General features: G+C 48.1%; 1 protein-coding gene across 1 annotated transcript in view; it reads right to left on the bottom strand.

Moving 5' to 3' along the window:
* LOC147108274 (amyloid-beta A4 precursor protein-binding family A member 1-like) overlaps window positions 1–15,262 on the bottom strand; it is a 37,741-nt gene extending 22,479 nt beyond the window's left edge. Inside the window, exons 1-6 of the mRNA XM_086004835.1 lie at window positions 13,493–15,262; window positions 11,476–11,512; window positions 10,403–10,548; window positions 9,738–9,824; window positions 8,463–8,639; window positions 7,848–8,024 (exon numbers count right to left, since the gene is read on the bottom strand). Of these exons, the coding sequence (XP_085860961.1) occupies window positions 7,848–8,024; window positions 8,463–8,639; window positions 9,738–9,824; window positions 10,403–10,548; window positions 11,476–11,512; window positions 13,493–14,743 (1,875 nt within the window). The 5' untranslated portion in view covers window positions 14,744–15,262. The remainder of the gene's footprint in view (window positions 1–7,847; window positions 8,025–8,462; window positions 8,640–9,737; window positions 9,825–10,402; window positions 10,549–11,475; window positions 11,513–13,492) is intronic.
* Window positions 15,263–21,856: the final 6,594 nt, after the last annotated feature.

Genomic DNA, 21,856 nt, shown 5'->3' with positions numbered 1-21,856 from the left:
TTCTCCCAATCTATTGCCATTCAGATAATAATCTGCCTTCCTGTTTTTGCCACCAAAGTGGATAACCTCACATTTATCCACATTATATTGCATCTGCCATGCTTTTGCCCAATCACCCAACCTATCCAAATCATCCTGGAGTTTCTTGGCATCCTCCTCACAGCACACACGCCCCACCCAGCTTTGTGTCGTCTGCAAATTTGAAGATATTACATCTAGTTCCCTTGTCTAGTTCATTAATATATATTGTGAATAGCTGGGGTCCAAGGACCGATCCCTGCGGTACCCCACTAGTCACTGCCTGCCACTCGGAAAAAGACCCGTTTATTCCAACTCTTTGCTTTCTGTCTGCCAACCAGTTCTCTATCCAAGTGTGGTAAACCACTGTTTGTATTCCTGTTTGTCCTGTTTGTATTCCACTGTGTACATGCCTGGACATGCCTCGGCTGACTCCTCCCACAGGTCCTAGTATAAAGGTGACTGCTCCCCAGCCCTTAGTATCATGGACCGGTCGACCACGCGAGGCAGACCTCCATTCTGTTGTTAATAAAAGCCTTTAGTTACTCTTCTAACTCTCAGTCTTTTATGAGTAATTGATAGCGCATCAATTTTATTAACAACATTTTTATAATGGAGAAGATCCTCACACCAGCATGCCTGGACTTAGATCATCGGGAGGCGGACTCATCCACCAAGTTTACTCACTGGCTTAAGTGTTTCGAAAAATTCCTGACCGCCTCCGAAGCAATCAAATCGGACGAGGACAAACTGGGTGTCCTGACCTCCAAAGTGAACCACCGAGTGTACTCGGTCATCCAAGACGCGACCTCGTACGCGGACGCTATCAAGCTCAAGGACCAGTACACGCGCCCAGTGAACGAAGTGTACGCCAGGCACCTCCTGGGGAGTCGTAAACAACAACCTGGGGAATCGACCGTGGAATACCTTCAGGCACTGTCTGTGCTTGGCCGGGCCTGTGGTTGTAAGGATGTAAAGGCCGCCGTGTACACAGAGGAACTTATCCGGGACGCTTTTGTAGCGGGCCACAGATCCAATTACACCCGACAGCGACTGTTGGAGCAGAGTAACCTCGACCTCAACAAGGCCTCTGAACTCGCACTATCGTTGGATGCAGCCTACCAGGGCATGGATGCCTACTCTTCTGCACCGTGGACGCCGCGGGGAATGACAGCCTGGGACACGGTAGGACCGCCTCATAGCGCCGTACCACCCCAGCCACACCCCAACAACGGCCCAACTACCGCAGCAGTGTCCCAAGGCCAGACAGCAGTGCCCCAAGGCCAGAAATGCTACTTCTGTGGCCAGGCAAAACACCCCAGAGCGCGCTGCCCGGCGAAAAACGCGATCTGCTCGGGCTGCGGGGAGAAGGGACACTACGCTAGCGTCTGCAGGGCCAAAGCCACCCCGAACCCCAGCAGCGCCGCGTGTGGGCCATGCGGGCCGCCATCTTGGACCTCCCCGGCCATGTGCGAATCACCGGTACAGCAGCCATTTTGGACGCCTCCAGCCACATGGGGATCATGGACGCCGCCATCTTGGACGACAGCCGGGACGCAGCAGGCCCCCGACACCGCCTCATCTGATACCCGCAGCGACACACCGACCCCTACGCTGGCATCCGTTACACTGGACCAAGCGAGACCGCACCAACTGGCCAGTTCCACAATGGACATTAAGGTAAATGGTCACGATACAATCTGCCTTTTTGACTCTGGGAGCACGGAGAGCTTCATCCACCCCGACACGGTGCGGCGTTGCTCTCTCCCAGTCCTGCCTGCGCAACAGCGGATTTCTATGGCCTCCGAGTCCCAGTCGGCGGACATCGGCGGCTACTGCGTGGTGACACTCGTAGTAGACGGGACCGTGTACGATCATTTTAAACTTCTGGTCCTGCCTGACCTCTGCGCTGCCGTCCTGCTGGGGTTAGATTTTCAGTGCCACCTTAAAAAGTGTTACGATGGCGTACGGTGGACCCCTACCCCCACTCACAGTCCGCAGCCAGCAGCTTCCAAACTGCCCGCCGCGCACCAGGTGCAACCTCTCCACACTCAGAGTCACCCCCCCCCCAACTGTTTGCTAACCTCACCCCCGACTGTAAGCCCATCGCCACAAAGAGCAGGCGATACAGTGCCGGGGACAGGGTTTTCATTAAAACCGAAGTGGAGCGGCTCCTGAAAGAAGGGATTATTGAGGGCAGCACCAGCCCCTGGCGAGCCCAGGTTGTGGTCGTTAAGACCGGCGAGAAGCAGCGCCTGGTCATCGACTACAGCCAGACAATAAATCGCTACACCCTGCTGGACGCCTACCCACTCCCCCGTATAGCTGATATGGTCAACCAGATCGCGCAGTACCGCGTCTTCTCGACCATTGACCTGAAATCAGCGTACCACCAGCTCCCCATCCGCCCTGAGGACCGCCAGTACACTGCCTTTGAGGCAAACGGCCGCCTCTATCACTTCCTTAGGGTTCCCTTTGGCGTCACCAACGGGGTCTCCGTCTTCCAAAGGGAGATGGACCGGATGGTAGATCAAAATGCGTTGCAGGCCACTTTCCCATATCTGGACAATGTGACCATCTGCGGCCGTGACTTGCAGGACCATGACGCAAACCTCGAAAAATTCCTCCGCACCGCCCAACTCCTAAACCTGACATATAACAAGGAGAAGTGCATATTCCGCACAAACCGCCTCGCCATCCTTGGCTGTGTTGTGGAACACGGAGTCATCGGCCCCGACCCCGACCGGATGCATCCCCTTATGGAACTTCCACTGCCCCACTGCCTCAAGGCCCTGAAGAGGTGCCTAGGGTTTTTCTCCTATTACGCCCAGTGGGTCCCCTACTATGCGGACAAGGCCCGTCCGCTGATCAAGTCCACCTCTTTTCCCTTGACGGCAGAGGCCCGCTTAGCCTTCCACCGTATCAAGGAGGACATTGCCAAAGCCACCATGCACGCAGTGGACGAATCCATCCCCTTCCAGGTGGAAAGCGACGCGTCTGACTTTGCCCTGGCCGCTACCCTCAATCAGGCGGGGAGACCCGTGGCCTTCTTTTCACGAACCCTCCAAGGCCCGGAGGCCAGACACTCCGCTGTTGAGAAGGAGGCCCAGGCGATTGTGGAGGCTGTGCGTCATTGGAGGCACTACCTGGCCGGAAAACGATTTACCCTGCTCACTGACCAGCGTTCAGTTGCTTTTATGTTTAACAACAAGCAGAGGGGCAAAATCAAAAATGACAAGATCTTGAGGTGGAGAATCGAACTTTCCACCTACAACTACGAGATCTTGTACCGGCCCGGGAAGCTAAATGAACCCCCGGATGCGCTATCGCGTGGCACCTGCGCCAGCGCGCAGATCGATAGACTGCGGGCCCTCCACAATGACCTCTGCCACCCGGGGGTCACCAGGTTCTTCCACTTCATCAAGGCCCGCAACCTGCCTTACTCTATTGAGGAGGTCAGGACCATGACCAGGAACTGCCAAGTCTGCGCTGAGTGCAAACCGCACTTTTATAGACCAGACAGGGCCCACCTGATAAAAGCCACTCGCCCCTTCGAGCGCCTGAGCGTCGATTTTAAAGGGCCTCTCCCCTCCTCCGACCGCAATGTGTACTTCCTCAATATTATTGATGAGTACTCCCGTTTGCCGTTCGCCTTCCCCTGCCCGGACATGACCAGTGCCACGGTCATTAAATGTCTGAACGACCTCTTCACCCTGTTCGGCTTCCCCAGCTATATCCATAGCGACCGGGGCTCATCGTTTATGAGCGACGAACTCCGTCAGTACCTGCTAACTAGGGGTATTGCCACAAGCAGGACCACCAGTTACAACCCCCGGGGGAACGGACAGGTGGAAAGAGAAAATGCGACAGTTTGGAAGGCCGTCCTGCTAGCCTTAAAGTCTAGGGGCCTTCCAACCTCCCGCTGGCAGGATGTGCTCCCCGATGCGCTCCACTCTATTCGGTCACTGCTCTGCACTGCCACTAACGCCACCCCTCATGAGAAAATGTTTGTCTTCCCAAGGAAGTCCACATCGGGGACATCGCTACCGCCATGGCTGACGTCCCCAGGGCCGGTCCTACTGAGAAGACACGTGAGGACCCATAAAACGGACCCCCTGGTCGAGAGGGTCGACCTCCTCCACGCCAACCCCCAGTATGCTTACATCGCATACCCGGACGGGCGGGAGGACACAGTCTCCATAAGAGACCTTGCACCCTCGGGGGCCGCAGTAACCCACTACCCACTACCACCCCCCCCCACGATCCGATATCCAGCCCCAGCAGACGGCAGGCCTGGGCCCCGCGACCCGCTCGACATCTACGAGGACGACACGCCTGTGCCACAGCCTACGCTGGACTCGACGCCGGAAACTTCACTACCCCTGCCGTCGCCACGCAGATCACAGCGGCAGACAAGACCTCCGGAGAGACTCCAATACACTAACTTTTAATACACTTCACCCCGCCGGACTCAATTTTAAACAAGGGGTGAATGTGGTAAACCACTGTTTGTATTCCTGTTTGTCCTGTTTGTATTCCACTGTGTACATGCCTGGACATGCCTCGGCTGACTCCTCCCACAGGTCCTAGTATAAAGGTGACTGCTCCCCAGCCCTTAGTATCATGGACCGGTCGACCACGCGAGGCAGACCTCCATTCTGTTGTTAATAAAAGCCTTTAGTTACTCTTCTAACTCTCAGTCTTTTATGAGTAATTGATAGCGCATCACCAAGTCAATACCTTGCCCCCAATCCCACGTGCCTTAACTTTACACGCTAGTCTCTTATGCGGGACCTTATCAAAAGCCTTCTGAAAGTCCAAATACACCACATCCACTGGTTCGCCCTTATCTATTTTACCAGTTACATCCTCAAAAAATTGCAGATTAGTCAAGCACGATTTACCTTTTGTAAATCAATGTTGACTTTGTCCGATCCTGTCACTGTTTTCCAAGTGCTCTGCTATTACAGGAAACTTTGTGATATCCAGCACCGACGGGACCGAGCTGTTGCCGTCCCATCAAAACTGCCGGACAAACCAGCGCTAATGTTAAAACATACGGAGCTTTTGAGCTCCGTATCTAGCAACAAACCCTGTTGCTTAGCAACAGCTTCTAAACAGTCGGCCGTAGCTTGCAAGCGTCTCTGTAGCTAAGCAACAGCTTTAGCTAAACCTTGCAGAGCCTGACTGGTGAAAAAAAAGCAACGAAAAGAAAAAAAACTTACTGAACCGACTCCTGAATTTTGCCGGTGGATCGAGCATTCCGGACAGTTAACCTCCGGATAAACCAAAGTTTCCTGCACATCTTTTATAATGGACTCTAGCATTTCCCCCACTACCGATGTCCCCGTTTTCTCTCCACCACCTTTTTTGAATAGTGGGGTAACATTAGCTACCCTCCAATCCATGAGTACTGTTCCAGATTCCATCGAATGTTGGAAGATGATCAGCAATGCATCTACTATTTCTCAGGCCACTTCCTTAAGTACCCTAGGATGTAGATTATCAGGCCCTGGGGATTTATCAGCCTTCAATCCCATCAATTTCCCTAAGACCATTTCCCTACAAATACTGATTTCTTTCAGTTCCTCCCTTTCATCAGACCCTATGTTCCCCGACATCTCTGGGAGGTTATTTGTGTCCTCCTTTGTGAAGACAGAACCAAAATATGTATTTAATTGGTCTGCCATTTCTTTGCTCCCCATTATAAATTCCTCTGATTCTGACTGCAAGGGACCTACGCTTAACTTCACCAATCTTTTTCTCTTCATATATCTATAAAAGCTTTTACAGTCAGTTTTTATGTTCCCTGCAAGCTTACTCTCATATTCAATGTTCCCCTTCTTAATTAATCCCTTTGTCCTCCTTTGTTGAATCCTAAACTGCTCCCAATCCTCAGGTTTACTGCTTTTTCTGGCCAATTTATATGTCCTCTCCTTGGATCTTATGCTATCCCTAATTTCCCTTGTTAGCCACGGTTGAGTCACCTTTTTTGTTTTATTTTTATGCCAAACTGGGATGAACAAATTCTGTAGTTCATCCATGTGGTCTTTGAATGTTTGCCATTGCCTATCCACTGTCAACCCTTTGAGTGACATTCCCCAATCAATCCTACCCAACTCGCGCCTCAGACCATCGTAGTTTCCTTTATTTAAATTCAGGACCCTAGTCTCTGAGTCAACTACTTCATTCTCCATCTTAATGAAGAATTCTATCATATTATGATCGCTCCGACCCAAGGGGCCTCATACAACAAGATTGCTAATTAATCCTTTCTCGTTACATAATACCCAGTCTAAGATGGCCTGATCTCTGGTTGGTTCCTCGACATATTGGTCCAGGAAACCATCCCGTAAACACTCCAGGAATTCCTCCTCCACAGTATTGTTACTAATTTGGTTAGCCCAATCTATATGTAGATTAAAGTCACCCACGATGACTGCTGTGCCCTTATTGCACGCTTCTCTAATTTCCCTTTTAATGCCATTCCCAACCTCCGCATTACTGTTTGGAGGTCTATATACCACTCCCACTAACGTTTTCTGCCCCATGGCATTTCTCAGTTCTACCCATACAGATTCCACATCATCAGAGCTAATATCCTTCCTTACAATTGTGTTAATCCCTTCTTTAACCAGCAATGCTACCCCACCTCCCTTTCCTTTTTGCCTATCTTTCCTGAATATTGAATACCCCTGGATGTTGAGTTCCCAGCCTTGGCCACCCTGGAGCCATGTTTCCGTAATCCCAATCAAATCATATTTGTTTGCCTCTATTTGCGCACCTAATTCATCCACCTTATTACGAATGCTCCTCGCATTAAGACACAAGGCCTTCAGGCTTGTTTTTTTAACGCTCTTAGACCTATTAGAATTATTATTTACTGTGGCCATGTTTGATTTAAACCATTGATTTCTCTGACTGCCACTTTTGTTTTTCTCCTTCCTATCTTTTGCTTTTATCCTTGTTTCCCTTTCCTCTGTCCCCCTGCTCAGGTCCCCAACCCCCTGCCATTTTAGTTTAAACCCTCCCCCAGAGCACTAGCAAACACTCCCCCAGGACATCGGTCCCGGCCCTGCCCAGGGGCAAACTGTCCAGTTTGAACTGGTCCCTCCTCCCCCAGGACCGTTTCCAATGTCCCAGGAATTTGAATCCCTCCCCCTCGCACCATTCCTCTTAAAAGAAAATGCTGAGAATTAACGTAGGATATTTCACAGCTCCCTGGACAGCCCAGTTGGTTACTGACACTGCCCATCCTGAGCCAGAGACTAAATGGTCTTAGGATGGATTCCTAGTTCATGCTTCGATAGCGGATTTCAGTAGTAGGGCCACTATAACTGGCCTAAGCATCCCAGAACTATAGATTGGGCAGGTTGAATGGTGTTGGCAAGGGAAGGAAATCAGCCTGAGTTTTTATTCCTGATCACTATCCAATGACTCTTGCTAGTAAGTGCATGCAAGAAAAGGATCAGTCTTGGCTGCGATATCCCACTGTCCAACAGACTGCAGGCTCACACATGATGAACGACCACTTTGGCAAGGTGGTGGAGGTTTGCCTGCGCGTGGACCCATAAACCATCATGAGTCAGTGCCTTCAGGAGAGATGGGGGAAAAAAATGGCAAACAAAAATCTCGTAACACTGGCGATGAAAGATGACTCCCAAGAAATGCCTAGTATTAGTAGATCTTCCTGCTGCCGCCACCCGTCCCCCCCCCCCCCCAGCTACTTTTGCAAATCCAAGGTTACCCTCCCCCAGACATTTCCAACAGCCCCTTAACCTTCAAACAAGTACAACTGTGTGACTACTCATTTCACAGAAGCTGCTCACCTCTTTGGAGTTCTCCGATTTGGAAAAGTGTACAAGATCCCCGTTGTAAAACTCGGTGTCGAGTAAATCATTGTATTCTGTCGGACTCAGATCCGCAGGATTGATGCCATTGGCGTTCAGAAACTGCTGGTATGCCACGGTGAAAGCTTGGCCTATGGCTTGCGCGATAAGTGATGCCTGCAAGCAAAGCCAGGAAATGAAGCATTGGTTTAAGAACGACACATTGGGGTGTTCCATTAAAACTGTAAAGAACATACAGACGAATCACACAATGGGATTTGTACAACTGCATACACCAGCACCATGGATTCCTTGCACACATGCACCCACACACGCACAGGTTCTTTTCAGGGCACTTTACAGCAGTGGATTTATCAGACTGTGTGTGGGGAACCCTCTCCAAATACCAACATACTCCTGGGGATACCCTTCAAATACTGATCTCAAAGAAGAAACAGGTAACCAAAAGAAAACAGTGCTATTATTGCAGAAAACATTAATTAGTATAGAGCAACAAATACAGAAATCTTATGATCTCAGACAATGAACTCCCCTACAGTCCAGGGACCAATGTTTGAAAACCTATGCTATAATGGAATGATACAAGGTACTCACGTCTTCTGACTCAAATACATGGCATATCATCTTGTACTCTCGTTTTCCAGCAGAGGAGGCCCCGGTCTCCTGGTCTGGAGATTTACGTGGTAGTCGTCGCCGAGCCATGAAAACTATTGTAGTTCCAATATCTGCAATGTACGAAATGGTCTGTAGAGGGTGATCCATCAGGGCTTCCTACAGTAACAGGGATTCGATTTGTGATAAACCAAAGACACATTCCTGCAATCAGTTGCTAAATATGCCAAATGTTTTCCAGTTAAATGTATCGCTGTTCAGCCTGGCCACTCGGATTTCAATAAGTCTAACAACAGGCATTTGAAATCTTCATACTCTATCCACATGAACTGTTAAAACACCCTGTAAAATAATTATAGACTGCCGTTCCAAACTTGGGTGGTGTCTGGAGAAATGTTTTGGAGCTGTGTAGCACTCGGTGCCAGCTGTGGCTCATTAGTAGCACTCTCGCCTCGGAGTCAGATGGTTGTGGGTTCAATCCCACTTCAGAGACTTGAGCACGTAATCTAGGCTTACACTTCAGTGCAGTACTGAGGGAATGCTACACAACTGGAGGTGCTGTCTTTCGGAGGAGACGTTAAACTGAAGCCCCATCTGCCCTCTCAGGGGGACGTAAAAGATCCCATGGTACTATTTAGAAGAGCAGGGCAGTTTATTGCGGTGCCCTGGCCAATACTTATGACTCAACTAAAACAGATTATCTGGTCATTATCTCAGTGCAGTTTGTGGGACCTTACTGTGTACTAACTGGCTGCCACATTTCCTACATTACAAGAGACTACACTTGGGACGTCCTGAAAGGAGCTGTATAAATGCAAGTTCTTTCTTTACTGGTGGTTGCAGGTCTCTCACTGGTGCAGATGGTAGTAGGAGCAATTAGAGGTGATGAATTAAGTGTACTGCACAACATTAAAATGTATTAAATTAAGTGGGATTGTTTCTATAGTGTCTTGGTACCAAACACTGAATAAACCCAGTGACAGTGTAGTCATAGAATCATAGTCATAACTGCACAAAAGGAGACCATTCAGCCCATCGAGTCCATGCCGGCTCTCTGTAGAGCAATCCAGTCAGTCCCATTCCCCCGCTCTATCCCTGTAGCCCTACAAGTTCATTTCCCTCAAGTGCCTATCCAGTCTCCCCTTGAAAACATCGAGTGTCTCCACTTCCACCGGCAGTGAATTCCAGGTCATCACCACTCGCTGCGTAAAAAAGTTTTTCCTCACATCCCCCCTGTATCTCTGATTCTTCCGTTACCTGTGTTTGTGCATTCAGTACTTTAATTCGCTGTGTTGATATGAACAAATCCACTGCAGTCATTGGTTGTGACTCTCCTTCTGGTGCCTAATAAACGAAACACAAACTAGTTACTTCACCTGTATTCCCTTTACTCCCTCCTGCAAATTTCTCTGCTCTTCTGAAGAAGCTTGCTCCTTGCTGGAGTCTGAAAGTAGCAGGAGCCCTTCAGTACCTCATCCAAGCAGTCATGCTTCAAGCGTGAAACCAGACAGTGAATTTCAGCAGTCTTTTAAACTGTGAGGGAGATCACAAGCAAACCCACCTGGACTCACCTGACGCTTGCACAGGGGATTTTCCCAGCAGCAGTCAGTCGACAGCAGTAAAAAGCTGGCAACCTGAAGGTTTTTTTTTTAAATCTTCCCTCTCTCGCGAGTTCAATTGTAGCATCACATCAGAGATAAGCCAATATCACAGGGCAGGTTTCAAACCATGAGACCCTCCTGATCTGTCTGACACAGTATCACACTGAAGGCCATCGATAACACCCGAGTGTAGGGGCAGCTGAATGCTGCTATAACTATATTTGGAGTGACCGGTTTGTTTATCAAAGTGCAAACTGCTAGAATTTGAAAATATGTTCATCAAAAGAATCATGTGTTAATGTTAATACTTTTCACAAGCACCTTTATCCTCCCCACTGCTTCCTGTGCTTGTGACATTCGGACGTTGGTTGATGGATTTTTGTCAGAGAACAGCTGGGTTGATCCAAGGTAACTTGCTGCAAATAGGATTCCATCGAGGAGATCCTCGGACTCGCAGGGTCCCGGCACTTCATGGGGAGAAAGAAACGACAAGAGCGCTGTTACTGAATGCGGTGCTTCAATCCATTCCTTATCCCACCCCCTGCCCTCCTGAAGGCACTGAGTATGGATTCCATGGGTGCTGGCTATCCTCCAGTACCCGCCTGTGTGAGCATTTTTCATGTGTGAACCCAGTGAATGTCACCAGGCTTTCTGACCCTAGGGCCCATTACAGCAGAGTCCGAAATGGTCTTCAACTGAAATCCGCACACACATACTTTCCAGCAGGAATCAATGGATAATGATTAGGAGCAGGAAGCCTGGCTTCCCACCACCCCCCCCCCCCCCGTCTCTCTAACCCAGGGGATGCTAAGGCAAATTGTAGCAGCCCCACCATTGCCCAATGGAAATCAACTATTTTAGCAATGACCAAGGACTTGATATCTTGTGGTCTGTATGGCCCTGCGTCACATCAGGCAGTGCATACAGAATACTATAAGTAGAGCAAACCGAGGATTGAACTTGCTGCTTAGTTGGATGCATAATGCATGGTTGGGTCCACTTATGTCACAACGTTAGCACCGGATGGGATGTTAAACCGAGGCCCCGTCTGCCCCCTCAGGTGGACATAAAAGATCCCATACTACTATTCGAAGAGGAGCAGGGGAGTTCTCCTCGGTGTTGTGGCCAATATTTATCCCTCAACCAACCATCACTAAAACAGATTATCTGGTCATTATCACATTGCTGTGCGCAAATTGGCTGCTGCGTTTCCCACATTACAATAGTGACTACACTTCAAAAAAAAAGTACATCATTGGCTGTAGAGCGCTTTGGGAGGTGCTGAGGTTGTGCAAGGTACTATACAAATGCAAGTCTTTCTTTTTCTTGTCAATACTCTGACTCGCTGTACAGTAATTATAGGCATGAAGATCATCCAAGTGGAGCCAGCTTACCTTCCTTAAATGCAGGAAAGGAAAATTTCTTCTTTGCCTGAAATAAAAAATGAAGACTTTTAATGCCAAAGGAAATTTAAATTCATTTGTCCAATTGCTTGAGGTGGTTTTATCAAAAAATTAGTATGGTATTTTATTCTTATTTGAATACATTGATAAAAAGATCCAACTCTCTCCGATGACTCAGTGGTAAATAAATTGCCCCGTGTGTTACTGAGCCACACTGGAGGCTCTTTCCAAGCAGAATCAGCTGATGAGAGTCAGGGCACCAAATGGGCTGCACAAATTGTGCCCCTGAGCTTAGAGTCACTGCTTCATTCCCCCCCCCCTCCCCCCAACCACTTTCTGCTTGAATGCAGAAGCCCCCAGCCTCACTCCACAACCTCCCGTAACAACTTAGCAAATATGAACTCACATTGAAAGAAATTAAAAGCAAGAACCAGCATCAATCTACATCTGTAGTATAGTCTGCAAGATGCGCCACTAATCCTCTAAATTCCTACATATAGTTTGACCTTCAGTACTGCATGGAGTAGTTGAGGCAAATAACATAGATGCATGTAAGGGGAAGCTAGATAAGTACATGAGGGAATGAGGAATAGAATGATATGGTGATGGGGTGAGATGAAGTAAGGTGGGAGGAGTCTTGTGTGGAGCGTAAACACTGGCACAGACCTGTTGGGTCGAATGGCTATGCTACAAATACTATGCATGTATGCAATTCAAACTGCACAAGTTGGTGATCTGACTGTTTGTACAATTTTCTGCAACACATCTACAAAAGGTCATCAGGTGTAAAAGTAGTCCTAAATATTACAGATGGATGTGTTATTAGTACAGAAATGCAAACTCACACCTTTATATATCTCTTCACGAAAAAGAAGTGTAGGGTGGGTCTCTTGCTTGCTTTCTGACAGATTATTGCTGGACCAGATGTGAAAATGGCTCTGATGCAGCCAGCAGGGTAAAGCAGAAATAATTTAATACAGGAATATTTTGATAGCTCTGCAATACTGTGGATTCTTGGGGTACTGGTTTGTTTTATTCCCCACTTGCTAGTTGCTTCTACTGGTAGATTTTTCAATAATAGGACTCATCAAACTAGCCAGTAACTCTGCTGGGAGCGGGTGGGAAGGTTGCAAGTACGGCTCAATCGGCCCATGTTATAGAGTACACAGGACTCACCAGAGGCAGCACCACAGGAAATCAAAGAGTTATTATATAAAGTCATTAGGATTAAATTACACCCCACTAGAATATCACAGAAACCCCACAGTGCAGATAGAGGCCATTTCGGCCCATCGAGCCTGCACAGACACATATCCCACCCGAACCCCGTAACCCCTACATCAACACATATCCCACCCTATCCCCGTAACCCCACGTATTTAATCCCCCTAACACTAAGGGTCAATTTATCATAGTCAATCAACCTCACCCGCACATCTTTGGACTGTGGGAGGAAACCGGAGCACCCGGAGGAAACCCATGCAAACACGGGGAGAATGCGCAAACTCCACACAGACAGTCACCCGAGGCCGGATTCGAACCCGGGTCTCTGGCGCTGTGAGGCAACAGTGCTAACCACTATGCCACCAATAAATATTAGGTATTTCCAGAGACAAAGGGCTGCTGCCCACAAAGGTAAATGGTTGCCCCTGGTGTCACTTGCTGTCAGGGCCATAATTTAATTTGGGTCACCAGCAGTCTGTAGCAGAGGTATCAGTACTGGACCATTGGACAGTAACGTCGCCTCTACATTGTCCTAATGACACTTCTCAACTCCAATCACAAAAAAAGCACCACCAGTGCCAAATCCATTTCCCACACCACACATTGAGCATCAAGAGTGAACCTGCCTATTTAATACCAGATTATGGTGACATGAACCTACACCTGTTGGCACCTTGAACTGAAACTGTCCCAATTTAGTTCACTTCAGACTCAGTCAGAGAAGACTCGTATTTCATTAGATTAGAGGTAATTAGGCAGTATTCTAACCAGTTTCCTTTCTTACCTCTCTATCATGTTCATAGACACTGTCTTCTATATGGCAAGCGCCTTGACTCATTGGATCAGTGTGCTCAACACCATCATCAGGCAGAAAGGATCTGCTAATATATTCAACCTCTTCTTTTAACTCTTTAACAGCTAAAGACAAGGCCTCTCCCTCTTTCTTCCAATCCTTCTTCAGCACCATTTGCCCAAATAATGGCCTGCCAACTAGAGAGGAATTTGCATAGTCGTCAATTGCTCCATCGTTGCCTGCACAGAAATCAGGAGTTTGCTGGTCCTGGAGCATACCCTCAATGATCTCTTCAGATTGGCCAAACTCATTTCCTGATGAAGCTTTTGGCCAAATGCAAGTTTCGTGCGAGGTTTTATGTTTTCTATCTGGTGTGTGATTGAATGCAGCAGTAACCTGATCATTATACGCCACATGGCCATTAACACCAGATCCAGATACGGAGCCTGGACAGCTTACTTGGATCAGTTCACTGCCATGTTGAATCAGATCTTCCATTTCATTTCCACTCAAACTTCCAGGTCTCTCATTAGACAACATTAAAGGTTCGTGACTCAACGCAGTTAGAACATCCCGATGGTTAACTATACCAAACAGTTGTCTGTCATTATCTACAGACAATGAATCAGTCCCTCCATCTGTTGTGAATTTGCGACCACTTTCTAAACTGTAACCATCAGACGTTGACTGGGAAGCCAGCTTTGCTTTACTCTCCAAAGTCACCGTACCCTGTTCATAGAGACGTAACTGAGCCAAAAGCAATTTAATCTGGCAGTGATCATCGTCCTCATTATCTGGAAGTTTTGAAGTCTCCTCTGTGCTGTCAGTTCCTGAACTGAAGTCTATCACACCATCATCAATCAAATTGTTTTCAGAATTGGCATTTAGGTCTGACGGATACAAGTGCACAACACCAACAGAAACACTGCCTTCTTCAGTCATTGTGTTTTCTGGTTCCACACTGTCTGCACCGTTGTCTTCCCCATTAACATCCTCGCTCACCACAAGCACACAGTCTTCATCAGCATAAAAGTCTTCTCCCAAATCCTCCCCAGTGGCATCCCTGCTGCCATGAAAGTTTTCCTGAGAATCATCGTTATTAACCTGAGTCAAAACAGTTTCCACATTTACTTCATCCTCATTTTCCAGTTCTTGTTCATCCATCCCAACTCCATTTAGACACTGGCTTGAAGAGACAGGGGGACCACGGTCAGCCTCAGTGAGACCTTCCTGCTTGCTCATATTAATCTCCCATTACCACTATTTTGCAGAAAATGAAATATTAAAGACTAAGCACAGGTATTTTAAAGACGAGGTGGGTGGTATGTGGAAGCTAATGAAAATGCAGAGGGTCAAACTTACAAGGAAATCACTCACACTGCTCTGAGGTGTGGAGCCCCCTAGTATAGTGAACCCCCACACCCGCCTACAGTGACCTGGGATACAAAGACCTGGCCTATAGTGAACCCGCCTACTGGGGGCGAATTATTTCGCCGCCGGGGAAGAAGGGGTGCCTCAGGCTGGGCGACTCGAGCTCTCGGATCCGGATCCCATTCCCGGGTCGCTGTTACTCGAAAGTTCGAGGCCTGCAGTTCGGCTCTGAAGAAATTCCCAGCTCTGCATCAAGTTCCCTCAGGCTCAGGCTGACGCTCTGCGCTCGTTCCGTCAGACTGCTGGCGAGAAGCCTCGAAAACTAGGCCCGGCTCCAGCCCAGACTCGACGCCTCCGGTCCCGGCTAACGTCCTCACGCACGGCCGACGTCAACTCCATCCTTTGCGTGATCACGTTCGCCTCTCGCACTTGGCCGCCGCAGCATCGCAGTCACGTGGTCTCTTTTCTTCTCATTCATAAATGTGTCTCTTGACCACCCCCCCTCCCGAGTATTTAGTTTGCAAAATCTCACCTTTCTGAATGCATCTGAGAAATAAACGCTGCTCCACATTTTAGAAATTAAAATAAAACGGAATGCTGGAGACCTGACACACAAATGGAAAGCTCAGGAGTTGGAGGACAGCAGGGGAGGATGTGGTTGCCAACTCTCCAGGCTTGGCCTGGGGTCTCCAGGCATTTAGGGTTAATCTTCGGGACAGTGCTGCAAGCATAAAGGGAGATAGACCATTGGGGCAATTTAAAAAATTGTTTGAAAACTTTCATTTATCAGTTATAAAAATATTGGAGATTGGGGGAAAATGGTTGCTGTATTGTGATCAGTCAGGAATCATTGAATCAGGTAATGAAGAGCCTGTCTGCTTTCCAAATGGCCTGGGAGGGCGATGCGCCACGAGAATGGGCCTGTTGGGCGGCCAGCGGCGGGTGTGAGAAGGGTGGAAGCAGGAGGTCATGTGGTGAAAGCTCCTGGAAAACGCAGAGTAGGCGACCCCAGAGGGAAGCAGGTCCCCCTCTTACCCCAGTGTTTGGCCCCATGCCATCAACATTCGAAAAGAGGGCCGACAGTTCGACATTTGGGTAAACACCCTTCCTGAGAACTGGCGATTAGAGAGCCATCGAACGGTCTCCGGCTGAAGCAGTAAACCTGCCTTTGTTCTTTCCAAATACTGACAGACCTGTTATGTATTTCCAGCATATTTCAGCTCTATTCCTTAAATGGGTTTATAATTCACCTTTTTATTGAAAATTGCACCTCACTCTTTTTCTTGCTAACCATCGAATCTGGCACGGTCCTTTTTTTAAACCAAATTTTTAAAAAGTGCTGTGTATACAATCTCTTGTCAACCTCCAGTGCTAAAATAAAACCACCATGAAATGAGCGCAGAATGAATTCTGACTTTGACCTGCGAATTAACAATATTGTCAATGGGCCAATGTTAAACAGCTCAGATACAAGCAGAAAGTGCTGGAAATACTCAGCATAGGTCAGGCAGTGTCTGTGGAGAGAGAAACAGAGTAAACGTTTCAGGTCGGTGACCTTTCAATGCAATATTTTATGGACTAAGCCCCTCAGGTTGTGGTTTGTTGTGTATTTTGCTCGGCATGGGTGACGTGGTATAGAGAGTTTTACAGCACAGAAAGAGGCCCTTCGGCCCATCGTGTCCGCGCCGCCCATCCATCCCTGTCCAGTCTAATCCCATTTTCCAGCATTTGGTCCATAGCCTTGTATGCAATGGCATTTCAAGTGCTCATCCAAATGCTTCTTGAATGTTGTGAGGGTTCCTGCCTCTACCACCCTTTCAGGCATTGAGTTCCACATTCCAACCACCCTCTGGGTGAAAAAGTTCCTCCTCAAATCCCCTCTAAATCTCCTGCCCCTTACCCTGAATCTATGCCCCCTTGTTATTGACCCCCCTACTAAGGGGAAAAGTTCGTCTTTATCTACCCTATCTATGCCCCTCATCATTTTGTACACCTCAATCAGGTCCCCCCTCAGCCTTCTTTGCTCCAAGGAAAACAACCCCAGCCTGTCCAGCCTCTCTTCATAGCTGAGGCGCTCCATCCCAGGTAACATCCTGGTGAATCTTCTCTGCACCCTCTCCAAAGCAATCACATCCTTCCTATAGTGAGGCGACCAGAACTGCACACAGTGCTCCAGCTGTGGCCTCACCAGCGTTTTGTACAGCTCCATCATAACCTCCCTGCTCTTATATTCCATGCCTCGGCTAATGAAGGCAAGTATCCCATATGCCTTTTTAACCACCTTATCTACCTGTTCCGCTGCCTTCAGGGATCTATGTACATGTACACCAAGGTCCCTCTGACCCTCTGTACTTCCTAGGGTCCTACCACTCATTGTGTATTCCCTTACCTTATTTGTCCGTCCAAAATGCATCACCTCGCACTTTTCAGGGTTAAATTCCATTTGCCACTTTTCCGCCCATCTGACCAACCCGTTTATATCATCCTGTAGCCTGAGGCTTTCCTCCTCGCAATTTACCACCCCACCAATTTTCGTGTCATCTGCGAACTTACTGATCATACCTTTTACATTCTCATCCAAGTCATTTATGTAGATCACAAACAACAAGGGACCCAGCACCGATCCCTGAGGTACCCCACTGGACACAGGCTTCCAGTCACAAAAGCAACCTTCGACCATCACCCTCTGCCTCCTGCCGCTCAGCCAGTTTAGGATCCAACGCGCCAAGGCACCCTGGATCCCATGGGCTCTTACCTTCTTGACCAGTCTCCTATGCGGGACTTTGTCAAAAGCTTTACTGAAGTCCATGTAAACCACATCCACAGCATTTCCCTCATCCACCCCCCTAGTCACCCCTTCGAAAAATTCAATCAGATTTGTCAGACATGATTTACCCTTGACAAAGCTATGCTGACTATCCCCGATTAATCCTTGCCTCTCCAAGTGGAGACTAATTTTGTCCCTCAGAATTTTTTCCAATAATTTCCCTACCACAGATGTTAGGCTCACTGGCCTGTAATTCCCTGGTTTATCCCTGCTACCCTTCTTGAATAATGGTACTACGTTAGCTGTTCTCCAGTCCTCTGGTACATCCCCTGTGGCCAGAGAGGTTCTGAAAATTTGTGTCAGAGCCCCTGCAATCTCCTCCTTTGCCTCCCACAGCAGCCTGGGATACATCTCATCCGGGCCTGGGGATTTATCCACTTTTTGGCCTGCTAAAACCGCTAGCACCTCCTCCCTCTCGATGCTATGTTCAAGTATGTCACAGTCCCCTCGCCCGATTTCTATGTCTGCATCGTCTTTCTCCATAGTGAACACAGATGCAAAAAAATCATTTAAAACCCCGCCTACATCATCTGGCTCTACACACAGATTGCCACTTTGGTCCCTAATGGGCCCTACCCTTTCCCTGGTTATCCTCTTGCCCTTAATATACTTATAAAACATCTTAGGATTTTCCTTTATTTTGCTCGCCAGTGTTATTTCATGGCCCCTCCTCATTTCTTTTTTAAGTATGCCCCTGCACTTTTTATACTCCTCTAGGGCTTCTTCCGTCTTTAGTCTTTTGTAACTGCCAAAAGCCCCCCTTTTATTTCTAATGCATTTTTGTATATCCCTTGTCATCCAAGGTTCCCTTTGCTTGTTGGTCCCACCCTTGACCTTTACAGGAACATGTTGGCGTTGTACTCTCTCTATTTCCCTTCTGAAAGTCTCCCACTGTTTTGATGTGGATTTTCCTATAAGTAGCTGCTCCCAGTCCACTTTGGCCAGATCCTGCCTTATCATATTAAAATCGGCCCTCCCCCAATTTAGAACCCTTATTTCCGGGCCGTCTTTGTCTTTTTCCATGACCACCTTAAATCTCACCGAATTATGGTCACTGTCGCCAAAATGCTCTCCTACTGACACTTCCACCACTTGCCCGGCTACATTCCCCAGAATTAGGTCCAGTACCACCCCCTCTCTTGTAGGACTTTCTACATGTTGGCTCAAAAAGCTCTCCTGGATGCACTTTAAGAATTCTGCACCCTCTAAGCCTTTCACACTCTGACTATCCCAATTTATATTGGGGAAGTTGAAATCCCCCACTATTATTACCCTATTATTTTCGCACTTTTCTGAGATTTGCCTACATATCTGTTCCTCTATCTTCCCCTGACTGTTTGGGGGCCTATAGTACACTCCCAGCAAAGTGCTTGCCCCCTTTTTGTTTTTAAGTTCTACCCATATGGCCTCATTAGAGGAACCCGCTAATATATCATCCCTCCTTACAGCAGTAATTGACTCCTTAATTAATATTGCAACACCCCCTCCCCTTTTACACCCCCCTCTGTCTCGCCTGAAGATTCTATACCCCGGAATATTGAGCTGACAGTCCTGACCCTCCCTCAACCATGTCTCCGTGATAGCAACAATATCGTACTCCCATGTGTTCAACAACAACTTCAGTTCATCCACCTTATTTGCAAGACTCCTTGCATTAAAATAAATGCCTTCCAGCCCTGCCATATTCTCTTTTGCCTTCACATATTTGCTCTGCCTTCCCAGCTGACTTGTTTTTCCCTCTGTATTTGGCTGTAAATCACCCCCTACTATAGCTCCACTCTGTACCCCATCCCCCTGCCAAGTTAGTTTAAACCCCCCCCCCCCCCCCCCAAGCAGTGCTAGCAAACCTCCCCGCAAGGATATTGGTTCCCCTCTGGTTCAGGTGTAAACCGTCCGACTTGTACAAGTCCCACCTTTCCCAGAAGCAGACCCAGTGATCCAGGAAACTAAAGCCCTCCCCCCTGCACCATCCCTTTAGCCACGCATTCATCTGTTCTATCTTCCTATTCCTATACTCACTAGCACGTGGCACCGGGAGTAATCCAGAGATTACAACCCTTGAGGTCCTGCTCTTTAATCCTTCACCTAGCTCCCTAAATTCTTGCTGCAGGACCTCATCCCTCTTTTTACCTATGTCGTTGGTACCAATGTGGACCACGACCACTGGCTGTTCACCCTCCCCCATAAGAGGGTTTGACCGTTGGTAATTCCAACCGTTTCCTCTCCACCATAATAATCTTGTGTCTCTTTCCATTTTATTGATGCAACCATGGTGATTGCTCCGTTTCTTGTTCCTCTTAAGCTCCAAACACATCGTCCTATAAGCACTTCCTGCATCCCCAGGCCTTGGGTCACATCCCCTAATTCATCTCCTATCTCCTCTGTGAAACAATTTGTCATGTTTTCTATGTTAAAAGTGCTACACAAATGTAACCAGCTGTTGTTATTGTTCCGCTCTACTGCAGTCCACTGCTCTACCAGCAGGGTTATTGGAGGCAGGTGACCAGGACAGCGGCACGGTGGAGCTCCTCAGTCTCCCCTTGCTCCGACAACCTACGGCCTTTTAATACCTCAGTTTAGTGTCACCAAAAGCGCTTTCATACAATGTGAATACCACGCAAGCGGTGACAGGTCCTGACGCATGTTTTTTACCAGATACAGCCGGCCTGAACAAATCTGTCAGGTTCTGCTTTCGTGCTGCAGCATGACCCGTGCGTTGAGAAGCCAAGGTGTTAACACGGTTCTCACAGTGTACAAGCTGTTTAATCCAGACTCTCCTATTCATCTCCTCTTCGTTCCTCCTCGTTTTAACCTTGCACACACACTCACACGCACACAAATACACACTGCACTCTCTCTCACACACCACACAAATACACCATACACACCGCACTCTCTCACACACACAGACACTCACACACACACACCACACAAATACACCATACACACCGCACTCTCTCACACACACAGACACTCACACTCACACACCACACAAATACACCATACACACTGCACTCTCTCTCACACACACAGACACTCACACACACACACCACACAAATACACCATACACACTGCACTCTCTCTCACACACGGACACTCACACTCACACACCACACAAATACACCATACACACTGCACTCTCTCACACAGACACTCACACACCACACAAATACACCATACACACACACAAACACACACTCACACAAATACACCATACACACCGCACTCTCTCACACACACTCACACACACACACCACACAAATACACCATACACACACCACACAAATACACCATACACACACTCACAAACACACTCACACACACCGCACACACTCACACACACACAAACACACACTCACACAAATACACCATACACACCGCACTCTCTCTCACACACTGCACTCTCTCTCTCACACACACCACACAAATACACCATACACACACACACTCAGAGCCTGAGGCCTGCAGCAATTTGTCAACACCCCAGTACCATTTACATCTGTAGAAAACCACTCATTCTAATCCTAACAATAACGCCACCAGCTGCTTCCCTCTTTGTGTTTTGCACAGGACAGTAAAAAATTGATGCTTCAAACCTCCCTTGGGGCTCTTTGCCAATGAATGTATGTTTACCTCGTGTGAGGTATGTCTATCATTGATGCTGAGAATGGGCACATTATTGATCAACTTGCATGAAACTTGGTGAAATCATTTCCCCGCCGATAACCGAGAGGGTGAATGCACGGCCCACTGTCTTACTGCGTCATACACACCAGGTCTGATCTCAGCTGGATGGCGATGGAGACTACAATTGCCATGGTTACTGTGGCTGATCACCATACAGTAACCCCCTGGAAAGTGCCTGATTGTGGGCATTAGGTGAGGATAGGGTGGGCTCGGTTTTGATGCCGGCATGCAAATAAAACGATTACTTGGGTGAGGCACCAAATGAGAGACAGCACCTGGGAGGGCCTGGAGCAGTCCGTGTTCCATGTTTATATTGAGTGCGAGAGGTTCCAGCCCCTCTTCCACTATTTGAAGGGGCTGCTCCTCGATTTTTAGCTGCACTTCAGTTCCGCGCTCCTGATCTTTGGTCACCTGGTGCGGAGGAGAGTGGGCAGATCGGAGGACCTCCTCAAGGGACTGCTCCTGGGCA

The sequence above is a fragment of the Somniosus microcephalus genome, chromosome 13 (assembly GCF_052327205.1).
Source record: "Somniosus microcephalus isolate GS21.2 chromosome 13, FLI_Smic_1.0, whole genome shotgun sequence".
NCBI lineage: Eukaryota > Metazoa > Chordata > Chondrichthyes > Squaliformes > Somniosidae > Somniosus > Somniosus microcephalus.
The sequence above is the reverse complement of the archived record's forward strand: the minus strand, read 5'-3'. Positions and strand labels throughout refer to the sequence as shown.